Source organism: Fusarium verticillioides, chromosome 4 (genome assembly GCF_000149555.1).
Source record: "Fusarium verticillioides 7600 chromosome 4, whole genome shotgun sequence".
Classification (NCBI taxonomy): Eukaryota; Fungi; Ascomycota; class Sordariomycetes; order Hypocreales; family Nectriaceae; genus Fusarium; species Fusarium verticillioides.
In genome coordinates, this window is record NC_031678.1 from 374341 (window position 1) to 388055 (window position 13715).

A 13715-nucleotide genomic window follows, 5' to 3' on the forward strand; every position below is an offset into this window, starting at 1 on the left:
CAAACGCCACTGGCAACCCTGCTTACAGCTCAGCCCTGGGGGACAGGGGTAAGCGAGTCAATCATCTCGTCTAACAAGCTTGTTTTGGTGGCAGTTTATGCTTGTTTTTCCGCAGCCACTACCATCCCGTTATGGTATTTCAAAAGAGGCGTGATATCAAAGGGGGAATTGATCTGGAATTGAGGTAGCCCGTGTCTGCGATGGTCGGCTAGTCTGACCAAGTTTGTCGACGTGGCTGTGTACTGTCCATTCAGAGGAGAAAACCTTGTGAATAGCTGCTCAGTTGGTGCGCATAGCCTACGTCAATCAATTACCTCTTCCCCGATGTTCACCGCCATCCCTTTGTAGGATCTTGGCAGAGGTCGCTATTCAGCCCTATCATTTCGCTAGGCATCCTTTGTATCAGAACACGGATCAACGAGGCTATGTCACTTCCCCTCCGTGTAAATCGCTCAATTAAGCAGGTATTTTAACAATTGCAATCCTTTTGCAGAGGATTCGCCTCGACTGCAACTTCTCGTAGCATTGCTCGAACCGAGGCCTCCAAGTTCAAACGCCCCGCTCCGAAATGATAATCCGAGCCGATGAGCTCAGCTTCAATGACGTAGCGTGGCTGGTCAACTCTAACTTCGTGATGACCTCACGTCAAACTCAAAATGGCAGACACAAGCTCCCGACGTGTCGCCGAGGTCCTTCTAGAGCCTGTAGGCCTGAAGATTACATCTTTCCAAGAGATTCAATCGCTGTGGGCGGGTTATGGCCATATCTGCGCTCTCACCGCAAAACCAAAGGATGCCGAAACAGCTGGTAGAGTGCGCAAGTACCTGCATGCAGCCGAATCAAACAATACGTTCTTCTTGATTCTGAAGCTTATATCGCCTCCGCCTGGTCCGACAGATGAAGGCCATCTGCGTAAGATACTGAGTTACGACGTTGAGCAGTATTTCTACGAACATGTTTCTCCTCAGTTGGATGATGACGTTGCAGTAGCTCACTGTCTGACGTCGAGCTGGAAGTCGAAAAATGATGATGGAGAGTTACGAGGTCTCACTGCTACGATTCTTACAGACTTGAGAGTCAAGTTCCCTGTGGAAGGAGGGAAGCGATCTGTTCTGAACCCACGACAAGCTCAGTCTGCTCTAGAATGGCTCGCCAGATTCCACAGCAACTCGTGGAAATTCCTACCCGCGAATTTGGGCGAATATCTCCTCCCTCCTCTTGATGAATACAAGCGACGAGATGCAGGTCAAGCTAGTGGAAGCAAGCTATGGTTGAACGGAGGATACACTTATCTCGCCACTCGACGCACAGAGTACAAGTCCCTTGCTGGTGATACATACTCTGAGTGGTCAGATGCCTTTTGCGCACCTTTTAATGGATCGGATAAATCCACTGCTGAAGTGGTAGCTGACTTCCTCACACCAACCGGTCGACCCTTTGAGACGTTGATTCATGGCGATGTCAAGTCTGAGAATCTCTTTACTACCGAGTTAGGAGATGACGTTTGCTTCTTCGACTTTCAATACGTCGGTCTTGGGCTCGGAGTCTGTGATCTCGCCAAATTGTTTACATGCTCTATTCCTCTCGATATGCTAACCGACTGTCCATCTCTACCGGAAGAAATGGACATGGACCGTGGTGAAAAGGCTTTGTTGTATCTCTACCATGAGACATTGTTGAGTCGTCGACCTTCTGACAAGGAGCCCTTGGATTATGATTGGGATACTCTTGTTCGGCATTGGGAGTGTGCACTTGTTGATTGGTGTCGCTTCCAAGCATCGTGGGGATTCTGGGGAAACACGGAGTGGCTTGAGGCGAGGGTTAGATATATTCTTAAAGATGCTGGTTGGAGGGAGTGGCTGCAGAAGGAGATTTCTGATACAGGAAGATCTTCAAGCTTATAAACGATAAATGAATAGATTTGTATCTGACTAGTCTACCAGGCTTCTAGTACTCGCACTTTGTCAACCTGATTTGTTGTTCATGGTCTGTTGATATCCATTGTGATACAGCTCCGCAACCGCCTTGGCTGCAGCACAGCACTTATTTCAACAATATCATTGATCGATGCATTATTTCGTAAGCTCTTCTCAATCCCTGAGAGTTGAGGCTAATGCTCCGAAATCTCATCTGACATCTCACTATAAAAATCTTCATACAGAACCTCTTCACGATCCAATAACACACTTCCATCCCCACCACCGCCGTCTATACCCAACTCACTAATCTTCTCCTGCTCTGACGTGCTATCTTCAAACCACTCGCTACCTCGCGGAAGAAAGGACGAGTGATCAGGATGGATCTTGGATGCAGACCAGTGACATTTATAACACAGGCTGAAGTCGTAGCATACTGAACACTTGTAACGCATACCGTGGTTCTCGACCAAACAGCAGTCACAGAAAAGGTCATCGTCACCCTGGGACTCTGGAAAGCTACCCCGCTTTCTGGCAGGGGGGTTCTCTTCGATTGCTGCAGAGGTTTGATGTAGGAGGGTGTCAACACTGAGAAAGGGAATCCAAGTCAGCTTAAGTATCAAGGGGAAGTCGAATACTTGCTCGTCATAGTGGTGATAGTAGGCCACATCACGGGCGGTCCAATCCTTGTCAACTCCATGCCCCCTGGCGTTGATGTCGGCCCCATTCTCCAGCAGAAATGAGACCATCCCAGTGACCAATTCAGGGCCCACACGCTGGTGATTCCAGATGGGAGATGTGCGCGCAGCCCAGAGAAGCGGTGTCCACCCATCGTCGTCTTTGACATTAACGTCGACGCCAGCTCGCTTAGAACGCTCCAGCACTGCCTGCGCCAACTCGACGTCTCCTCTCATTACAGCATAGTGCAGAGGTACTCTACCAACTACATCTGTGACTGAAAAGTCAAAATCTGGGAGGTCGAGGATGTTGAGAACCTCAAGAGAGTTGTAACAGGATAAGTGGACCGGCCTGCGATTCAGTGAGTCTTGGTAAAGGGTCGAGGCGTCTGGATTTAAAAGTAGCTTGATTGCATCTGGAGGACAAGAGAGACATGCCGAGATGAGAGGATATCGGAATAGCCCAGCAGGGATTGTTGGAACGGCCCCATTCACAAGAAGGAGAGCAATAATCTCACTCGATAGACCAGATGATGCAGCGTCTTCCCGAAGGGTCGCTGCGGTCAAAGGAGTTCCGTTGATGCCAATATCTTGACAGGATGAGTTGACGTCCATCTGATGTTCAATCAATGATCGAACCATGGACAATGTACCTGCTCTACATGCCTCGTGGAGGGGTGTGCCTGAATGCTTGGACAATGTTGCAGCCCCAGTCAGCAGGCCAGGCTCCTTTCTCAGCATATAAAAAAAGACATCATCGAGCTGGGCTCGGATTGCATGAAACAGTGGCGTCTCCTCCTTGGAGTTCGAGACATTCAACTTTCCACCGGCGTTGACGATAAGTCTGACGGTCTCTAGATTCGTTGTGGGTTTGATATGATGAAGGATTGTGTTCTTTTTGTTGTCCCTCAGCTCTAAATCGGGATTGTATTCTAGAACCTTGCGGACCATGTCTGGGAGTGCATGGCTCTTGATAGCAGATATCATGAGTGTTTCGCCGTCCTCATTGACATTGTTGACATCAGCACCGGCTTCGAGCAGGGCCTCGACGACTCCTGTGTACCCAGCACCTACTACCATGCGTAGGTCCCACTGGATGGTGTCGGTACCAAGATCAGGCTTAGTCTTGGACTCATGAAGTAGAATCTGAACAGTGGCTAGATGGTTCGCAGAAACAGCAAAGTTCAGGGCAGTTCGTGAGACATCGTTGACTTTATTGATGTCTGCGCCGTGCTGGATCAGAAGACGAACAATTTCAGGATAGGCGGTAGCTTCATGGAGAGGCGTCGACTTGCTATCAGAGTAGCTGACATTCAATTCGGCATTTGCCTCTATCAGCCATTTCACCATGTTGGTGTGCCCACCGCTTATAGCAGCGCCTATCACTGGTATGCCGTCTGAGTCGTGGGCATTGGGATCTGCCCCCTTTTCAAGTAGATAGTGGAAGATCTCTGGTTTGCTCCAGTCGGCGGCCACGTTCACTAGGTATTGTTAATGAGTCAACGTCTTTCGATTCATGAGGAGCTTACGCGGCGTTCGCGACCACCCTTCATCTGGCGGTGCTTCACGCTTGTCTACCGTGGCTCCATGTTCGATGAGTAGCTTGACCATGCCGAAGTCGCTCATGGAGATTGCCTGTATAAGAGGTGGATCCGAACTTTCCGGTGTCAGATCTGGGTCAGCTTTGTTGTCTAATAACATCTTGAAAATGTCAACCCTTCCAGCTTCAATGGCAGATATCAGGGCTGTTTCCCCTGTCGATGTGACAATGTTGGGACTGAAGCCATGTCGAAGAAGAATCTCGACACATTTATTATGACCAGACTCAGCCGCCTGATTAAGCGGGTATCGATCTGAAGGATAATCCACGCCATCTACCTCGTCCCTCCGCTGTAGAAGGACCTCTAGTGCCATAAAAGAGCCCCTCGAAGCAGCCCTGTTCAGAGCCTGGCGATTTTCTGGGTCTTCGTCCTCGACATTCGCGCCATGGTCAAGCAGGAACTCCACAGTCTCGCCAGAGGCCCAGTCAATAGCTGTGTGCAACGGAGTATAGCCCTGGTCATTTCTTGCAGCTTGATCCGCTCCCGCTTCGAGGAGGAGCTTGGCGCAACTTATATTGGAGGTCGCAGCTGCTGTGTAGACGAAGCTGTTGCCGTAGGGGATGATACCCTTGGGGGGATTGGGGTCTACTCCAAGCTGGAGTAGTTTGCCGACAACATCTTCCATTCCTAGCCTGATGGCTCTGGCCATTGGCATCACAAGCCAATCGAGTGGCCCGGGTGTGTGCTCTTCAGACTTCGGGCCTTTGGCCTCTTGCTCTCCCTTTAGCGCTCCGTCCAAAGCGCTGGCTTGTTGGTCGTTCTTCTCTTGATTTTCTGTAGACCTGAAGCTCGCCTCGACCTTGTAACCCGTGCCGACTCGCACTGAAGCCGTCTTTGGGGGCTCGGGTATCCCGCTGACGAGTTCCCTCAGCGTTTTTCTGCTGCAAGAGTTTGCGGCTACTCTGGCAGCTTCGTGCAGACTCTCGTCGCAAAATTCCAAACCGTTAGGATATGCACGAATCAAAAGCCGAACAACAGCAGCGTGGCCTGCTCTGCAAGCCTCAATTAAGGCCTGGCCCAATAATCCAGCTTGATCTGGATGTTTCCTCAAAAGCGCTTCTACGACTGCCGTCAAGCCCAGATGAGCTGCAATAGGAAGTGGCTTCATGTGAGATGGAGAAGGCTTCGACAATTTGTTTTTCAGGCCAACTAGTGACTTTGTCCAGAACTCGAACACTGTGTTGTTCTCAAACAGGTCCGTCATTTTCTTTTCGGATGTCTCGACTTTCTGCCAATGCTTGGGCCAGAATTCAATAGCGTAAGGAAGATGCAGGGCTGCGTTCTCTGTGTTTTCCGCCGCACCTTGGATATACTCGATACAAGTTTGCAGTACGATCTCGTGGCGGTCAGTCTCGTATGTGTCGTACCACATAGCTTCACCGACAACTGAGTGACGGCTTTCGAGCCAGGCACGAGTAAGGGGGTGTCTGAACTTCATTTCTCCGTTGACAGGAATGATCAGTCCATGAAGGCTCTCTATAATAACTGCCCAAGAGGGTTGCGGGGCTTCGCTTCCAACTGCTCGAGTCCACACTGTATCAGAGACACGCTGGAACTCGTCACATTTCAGTGGCCTGTAGCAGACTAAGAGCCAAGACAGTAGCGATCTGGCCCAATTTCGATGTGCCTCAGCCACGTCTTGCAGTAATTCCGCAAAAAGCAGAGCTGGGGAAAGGGTTTTGTCCAATAGCCTCGTGATCTGTGGCATTTGCGTCTTGCGGGATCGGAGCCAGTCGAAGACCAAACCACAAGTATCATGATCACCCGCGCAGCTAGATAGTGTGCTGAGGATACTTCGATGCAGGTCCTCCCCGTAACATTCACCCAGCTCCCTCATGAGCTTTGATGCCTCCATCTCGACAGGAAACGGTATAGGCTCTCTGGGGTCGTGATCGATGGTTCTGACATATTCTGAGGGAAATTCAGATAATGCAGATACAATATTCGCATCGCCGGGCGTTCCTTTTGTGGTGGTTATCAACAACTTGCTCCAAATCTCGGTTCTGAGGAGACGTTTGTGCAATTCACGAAGAAACCATATCGAAGAATCATCGCACTCATCAAAACACCCCAGGATTTGAATACCCATCTCTACATCTGCATGTAGGTCAGCTCCGATAGTGCAATGATGTCAACCAAACTTACCTTCTATGCTCTGTAGTCTCTCTGCTTCATTGAATAGAGAAGGCCAGTGCAAAGCTTCATAGGCGATAAGAGTGTCCATTGTGGCTGATAACATACGTTCAGTCTGCAGCCTGTTGCATACGATACGAGCAATGAATGTCCGCAGCATCGCTTCACAGGTGTTGAATCGAGCGTCATGAGAATCGAAGCTAAAGTGCAGTAGAGGATGGTATGTGCCACTTCTTTGGTGAAGAAAGTAACTGGCGTTCTCTGTTACGGCCTCCGCACCAGAAGAGCATCTCATATGTACAATGGCAGTGCTTGTACGCTCTGGTAAGTTTATAAGGTCTGGATGTTGCCAGCCTTCATCGACATGGCGATATGGCAACACAGGCGACGCTTGGTTTATAAGTTTACGAAGAGCCACGTGCTGTTCGTTATTCAAGTCACCCACTGATTACAACTTTAGTGAATTCCTTTCGGTCAATGAATAACTTACTAAGCCAGTCTGCGTAAGAGGCATCATGGACAGGATGCATCCCATCTTCTCCCGCCAAGATGAGGTCACAGTTTGGTTTCTCCATCTTCAATACTCTTTCAAACGGTGTAGCCATGGTAGACATAGAAAGAGGGAATATCTTTCCAAGACGCATTAGCAACCCACGGCCTATCCGTTTGCTTCCATAGAGTTGTACACGAACCTGTTGCGTGGGTTCTGAGTGATTAGAGACCACGTTGACGAAGTGGGCCTGGGTGAGCATCTGAGTCCCAAGAAACGCATCATTCACTTTACTAATTGTTCTTGTGAGGCTTTTGGCGTACCAGATCATGTTACCAGACCAGAATTGGCGTTTCTGGTCCAGTAGTCGCAACACAGATTCTTCTAGTAGATTAAATGATGGATATCTGTGTGGATATCCAAAGAAACACTATAGCCACCATCGTTAATCTGTCAAAAAACAGAGCATCAAGAATGGTGGAGGGCACAATTCTCACCATAGCACGCGTTGAATGTAGAATATCGGCATATTTGACTTCCCGATCTGTAGCCATCGCTAGTGCCTAAGTCGGTTGACGGCAATTAGAGCATTGTCTACTTTACTCATAAGTGCCCCTTACCGCTTTTACTATAGTCCCTCCGATATCGTGAGAAAAAAAGTATATCGGGCGTCTAGATTCCTATCGAAGCATTAGTTGTCGGCGTATCTATAACAAGCATAGGGCAACGAACCTGGATCTCAGGTTTCCGAAAATCTTGTAGGGACTCTAAAAGTGCCTCTGCTTCTTCATAGACGCCATTCAGTGAATAGTATCTGCCTTTTTCTAGGTCTGTGTGGTAACCGTACGACATTATGCGTCCCATTCTTGGTGAAACATCAGCCAATGCTTTGCTGATCCATATCGAGTTGGATCCTCTCGTCCACGAGTCTGGACTTGTCCCGTAGATTCCATGAATAAGAACGACACTTTTGAGGATGAATATTAGTAATGACATAAGTCTGATTGACTTGTACTAACTCATAGGGAACGAATGGCTCTTCGTGGTCGGAATTCTCGTTGGTGGCCACAGGATACCCTCCCTCTTGGATTACCTTGAGCACAGCTTGATGATGGTGTCAGCCGAATTAGAGAAAATGCAGATAAAGAAGCTGTTATCGAGACTACTCACAGCTTTGCGAATTTCCATTGTCTCCTTCAATTGTCGTACGGACCTTCAAAACAGGCTTCTCCCCATCTGGAAACACGGGGTCGGCCATGTTACCGTCAAAGTCTCTGACTTATTGGATTGAGAATTAGTTATTGGTGGCAGAATCATACACAGAATATGTTTTCCAAGTGACGATGAACTTTTAGACACTCGGTGACCGACTGTGAGAGCCTTACGGCGGGTGGAAGAGAGACCCAACAACGGAAGAGGGGGAGGCACGGTTCAGCTGACCAGGGAGAGCTACTGGGCGTGTGATGAGTTAGCGAAGTGCATATGCCGACCATATCACTTTCTGTATCTCTCATGTACCCGTAGGATGATTGGTTGTATTTGATGGCTATTGGCTAACTTCAAGTCCTTCGCCAATGGTCTGACCAAAAGTTGATTCTAGTGACTATCTATCTCCAGCTGTGTGTTACACGGCATCAACTTACAGCGAATGGAGCCTCGACAGCCATTCTCACCTTGCATAATTGATAAAGATCAACATCCGCCAAGTCTTTCACTCCGCAAGACCTTCCCTTCTTGCTAAGCGCCGCTGTCTCTTTGGGGTTGAAAAGAATGGGATCGTCCAATGGTATCTTGGCAAACTTGCGTTCCAAGCCAGTAACCCAGTCGACGTCAGCCTCCAGTGTCACTGCCGCAGTAAAACGCTCATCAGACGAGCGTCGCAGTAGGATCGCAGTCGTTACCGAATCCGGAACACCGGTCTTATGCCGCACATTCTCTTGAAAATTCCATACAGCCACTGTAGAATCGCCCGAGTTCTTTCCAGTACCGAGGTTTTTGCTACCGGTGATAGTAGTCGCATCTTTGACATCCCTGCTGTACGTCTTCTCCAAGCCTGCTGAAACGCCAGCCTGAAGCAATGGCATACCTGACGCACCCAAGTTTAGCTGACCGCTGCGTGTTGTCGTCTCTGTATCACTTGTCGGCACCACTGCCCAGCGCTCCTCGGGTGCGATGGCTTCCACTGTGAGATCCAAGTCATCCTCGGCAAAGAACTCAATTTCTACTTTGGCCCAAAGGACTCTGCGAGAGTTCTTTTGAGGGTCAAATCGGAAACGGAAGACCAGGAGTGTTGCTTCATCTCCTCCTTCATTGTATGATCCGTGACTGACTGAAAGCAGCTCAACGCGAGTATGGATGCTCCCACTGGTTCGCTCGATGATGCTGCGTCTTTCCCAATCGCTCAAAGAAGCATTCTGAGTTCGGAAAGTGTTGTCTTCACCGATGACCTGGTCTTCCATAGGTGGATCAAAGGCCAAGAGAGGCTCGGCTGCCTGGTCATCACTCAACGAATCTGCCATTGCGGTGGATGTACTGTACCCTACTGTGCGGAGTCGACAATTCTGATTGCTCAAGTGATTGGTGAGGGAATATGGGTTCAAACATACATGAAGAAGAGTTCTCACCTTCCTAATGGCGATTTCGTGAATATTTATAAATAGCTTCGACGTGGACGGTACCTCCTGAGGTACCTAGGCCATATCAGATCAGGCTGTGAAAAGCGGCACATGCTGACCATGCAGGTATCTGAGCGGGTAGAAAGCCAATCATGAGGAAATGAGTGGGTGTCACCAAGACAGGGCTGATTATTCCGCTTGTGAGGTTCTCTGAACTTATCGCCTGCAGCATCTCCCCATTCCATTGAGCTTCTTGTTCATTTCACCATCCAATTAAGTCTTTCATTGTTTGCCCAAACCACGATGAATCCCACCGAAGAGGCTTCTAAAAACCTGATCCATGCGCATGAAGAAGAGGATGACGACTTCGATTTTCAGGTTGATACAGAGATAGAAGCAGAAGAAGATCAAGCCAAGGCCGATTTTGAGCAGGATCTTGAAGAAGCACGGAAATTATCCATGCATCTACTAAGCGCTGATTTGAAGGAAGAAGAGAAGAAGAATCAGAGAGCACAATTTGTCAATAGGAGGCGGGCCGAATGGAGTGAGAAGAAAGATGAGGAAAAGAGAAACTTCCTCCATTACCTGGCAGAATACAACTACAGAAATCACAAGCCAGCTATCAACCTGCAGTGGGTGATGGTGCTGGCTGTTCGAAGACTGCCTGCAGCTTTGGTATGGTCGCCGGATGACAAGGGTCGTGTTCCTCTGACCACCGCGCTGCTGAAGGTCAATATATTCTTCTATTACTCAGTATGCCTGAGAATTAGAGAGAGAACATTGGAAGATTACAAAGCACTAATGTTGAAGAAGTACGAGAATTGGGATGGCGGCAGTGAGACGACATACTTGCATGCTGCTGCTACATGCATCGCTGATGATGGAGAGAACCGACAAGATGCCTTTAGTAACGTGTGTCGGTTTTCACCTCGACGGCTGTTTTTTGTGAGGGATAGCAAAGGCCGCACGCCTCTTCATCGGGCTGTCGAGTATGAGTGTTGTTGCAAGAGCCAAGTGGGCGTGGTCAGCGAGCTTCTACGCGCATGCGGCGGTCTTTTAGACACACCAATACAGGACCCAGAAGACGCCAGCCGGACTATATCTGTTTATCAGTATCACCACTATACTCGGAAGAAGGCGTTGGAGAGCCGGCACAGAGATGCTCAGGACAAGGCCAGCCAGCAACTCAAACCAGGCCCCGCCAAAAAGATTGATCCAGGGCAAGAGAAGGGAATAGACCCAAAAAAGGATTCAAAGAGAGTATCAACGAGACCAGAAAAATCCGGTGCAGAAAGGTCGAGTATGGGTCCGCCACCGCCTAGAGACAAGGGAGACTCAGTTTCGAAGCGCAGAGGTTCAATCGCTTTGACACCGCAAGGCATCACTACTCCTCTTCAATCTCCAAGCCTGGTACCACTCAATCGTGTCAAGACTGAAGCAGTTCAAAAGATTACTCGGCCAGCTGTGGCTGATAAGCTTGTTAACAAGGAGAAAGAGACGCAAGAGGCAGCAAACAAGATCAGCAGCCTACTGAAACTTGAGACCTTGCGTAAACAAAGTCCAGAAAAGGCAGCTGAGAGTTTGAGGCTGCAGGGTGAGCTAGGTAAGGAGAATCCCCCTTTTCTTTGGAGTCTACAGGCCCTGCGGTTAAGCCTTCATCAACCGGTATCAAGCATATGGAGCCTTGAGCCAAGATCTCTAACTAACAAGATGTTCAGCCAAAGAGTTCTGGTTTGACTTTGGGCCGCCCAACACTCTCAGCGAGAATGACTTCAAGAAGCATTTCGGCCATTTGAAGTTCGACACAGCACTGCAGTACGTGGGGTTTCCACAACTTCGACTAAAGGGCAGCAGAGAACAGCCAGATGTGAGGTATCAAGGGAGGAATGTAAGAGACAAGCTTGCTTCTTGTTGTACATGTACTAATTATTTTACGTAGGATATGGTATTCTTCTTTAACTGGTTGCGGGCAAAACCAGTAACTAGAATCATCAAAGTAAGGTGTCTGTGGGAAGTCACATATGTCCGTCTACTAATCAAGGAATAGGTTGTTGTTGAAGATATGGAAAAGCCTTCGCACAGTGATGAGGCGATTGAGGAGTGTCTGAAGGATCTGGTTTGTGTGACACTTGTCTATTGTACTGCTCTTAGACTAATGAATCTAGGGTGTCGAAATTCTCGACTGGAGGCGCCTGGATCTCGATGCACTCACCCTTCGCAAGATTGGGACTCATCTACGTGAGATTCACCTTCAATGGAGTGGCAGCAACTCAACTCTCAGAGCATGGTCTGAGAAGGAGGGTCTAGCCATGATATCGACACTTGAAGTTATTTATCTGTCCCAAGATGAGGCATGTACATCAGCGATTCAGTCCTCTGCTGTCGTGTTGTGTTAGCACTGACATCTTTTACAATAGGGTCTTGAGTCTCGTGACAGAACGTCGGAGAACATCAAAGCATTTGAAGAAAGATTACGCCAGTCTTGGCCTCAGGGGAAACATCCGCCTAAAGTAATCCCGCCCAAAACTGGAGGCGGTCGACGGGTGACCCAGCCTCAAGTCCTTGACACCAAGCCTCAGCCCCTAGAGCGATCAATCGATCCACAGAAGTGGATGAAGTGCATGGAGGACTTCGCCAGACGTTTCAGGCAGATCAAAGCTCTCAGGGACACCAACCCATCTCTGAAGCCAGTAGAAGTCGCCCTGATAGACGATGGCGTCGATTTCATGCACCCTGATCTCAACGACACTAGGGATCGTACCTTTTTGGGCAAAAGCTTTGACTACCGTGATGAGCATCCAACACCACGTGTTCCGCCGTACTGGAGCTCACCTTCAGGGCACGGGACACTGATGGCCAGACTGATTCACAAGATTTGCCCCAGCGCCGTAATACATGTCATCAAGCTTCAGACATTCCGGGCGGGGAACTCGGACAAACTTCAAATCAGAGCGGATAGCGCAGTAAAGGTAAGCTCGATTACCCCCATATGACTGGCATGTTCTGACCAGCAAGGCTATTGATTACGCCGCAGAGAGAGGGTCTCGAATCATCTGCATGTCGTGGACTATCAAACCGCCAGAAGGAGAGCTGAAAAGCGAGTTCAATAGGGCAATCCTCAACGCCATCGACAGACATAACATCCTCATATTCTGTGCCGCCAGCGACCAAGGACAGTCAACGGACCTCAGTTACCCGCACGGAAGCAGCAATCAATGCTTCAGAATCGGCGCGGCCAAGGCAACCGGAAACATGCTCGAGACAGTCGGCGATTCCCACAACATAGACTTTATTCTCCCCGGCCACGAAGTTGTCGTCGACACCAACGAAATGAAGACTCAGCTGGAGAAGTTCGAAGCCCACTCGGGTAGCTCTGTGGCCAACGGCTTAGCCACAGGACTAGCTGCTCTTGTTATCGAGTGTGTGAGGCTAGGTGCCATCTACACCAGAGAGCTGAAGCGGCTTGACCCCAAGATTGCCGTCGACTACAATCATAGCTCTATCGACGAGCAGGATTTGAAGAAAATACAGGAGCGCGCGCAGATGGCATATGCGCTGAACGTGATAGGCACTGATTCGAATACGAATAACAAATACATCGAGGTTTGGAAGACGTTTAGTGGACTTTCGGAAAAGCTGTCGCGAAGTGAGGGTGCTCCGCTACAACAGTTGGAACAAGTCGCGGAGCAAGCTGCATTCTTCCTGCGGAGCCCCTAGGTTAGTGCAGGCTACTGATAACAACTCCATTCACAACAAGATTGGAACACAGGAAAGAGCGCTGTGTTGGGACGGGATGCCAGTACCACTTTAGATGATCACGTCTGAGGTGGTCTTGAGGATACATGCCTGGAGGTCTCGTGCGTACCGATACGTGCATCTACGAAACACGAAGGCCCCAGACGAACTCGCTATATTCCGGCTAAATCCATACCTAGTCAGCTGAGCAGCCGTCATTAGCGGGTCTAGAACTCTTTTCTGTGATTAGGTTGGGGGTATACTGTCTAAGTTGTTCTCCAGATGTGTTATCTACCGTTGAGGCCTGTGGCTTGGAGCTTAAATCAGCAGACAGAACTTAGTGATGAGGCTGGGAGGTTAAAAGAGGCTTCAGCCCCAGAGCACAGACGCAAAGAATACCAATAAACACATACGGGCAAAATACTCGTTGCCCTTACTGTTACCTAATATCTTGCTTTTGTCTGGAAAGCTTGATACCGAAACTTCTTTCATTCCTCAGTCTTATCAAAGAACCATTTTACCTATAAAAAAGACACTAACAACCATCA

The 13715-nt window shown here is 49.0% G+C and overlaps 4 protein-coding genes across 4 annotated transcripts; 2 read left to right on the forward strand and 2 right to left on the reverse strand.

Moving 5' to 3' along the window:
* The first annotated feature begins 635 nt into the window (after positions 1-635).
* On the forward strand, positions 636-1987 carry FVEG_04440 (hypothetical protein). The gene has a single exon (XM_018892223.1). It carries the CDS (start codon positions 657-659, stop codon positions 1902-1904), a length of 1248 nt encoding a protein of 415 aa, XP_018748882.1. The 5' UTR covers positions 636-656; the 3' UTR covers positions 1905-1987.
* A 123-nt stretch (positions 1988-2110) lies between these two features.
* Positions 2111-6932, reverse strand: FVEG_15479 (hypothetical protein; the record flags this gene model as incomplete). The annotated part of the gene is made up of 4 exons (XM_018904608.1): positions 2111-4074; positions 4123-6291; positions 6340-6771; positions 6818-6932. 4 exons carry the CDS (start codon positions 6930-6932, stop codon positions 2111-2113), a joined length of 4680 nt encoding a protein of 1559 aa, XP_018748883.1.
* Positions 6933-8363: 1431 nt separating this feature from the next.
* On the reverse strand, positions 8364-9336 carry FVEG_04443 (hypothetical protein; the record flags this gene model as incomplete). The annotated part of the gene is made up of 2 exons (XM_018892224.1): positions 8364-8396; positions 8461-9336. The coding sequence occupies 2 exons, from the start codon at positions 9334-9336 to the stop codon at positions 8364-8366; spliced, it is 909 nt and encodes a 302-aa protein (XP_018748884.1).
* Positions 9337-9735: 399 nt separating this feature from the next.
* FVEG_15480 (hypothetical protein) lies at positions 9736-13149 on the forward strand (the record flags this gene model as incomplete). The annotated part of the gene is made up of 7 exons (XM_018904609.1): positions 9736-11035; positions 11151-11320; positions 11372-11428; positions 11480-11548; positions 11598-11803; positions 11870-12401; positions 12448-13149. The coding sequence occupies 7 exons, from the start codon at positions 9736-9738 to the stop codon at positions 13147-13149; spliced, it is 3036 nt and encodes a 1011-aa protein (XP_018748885.1).
* Positions 13150-13715: the final 566 nt, after the last annotated feature.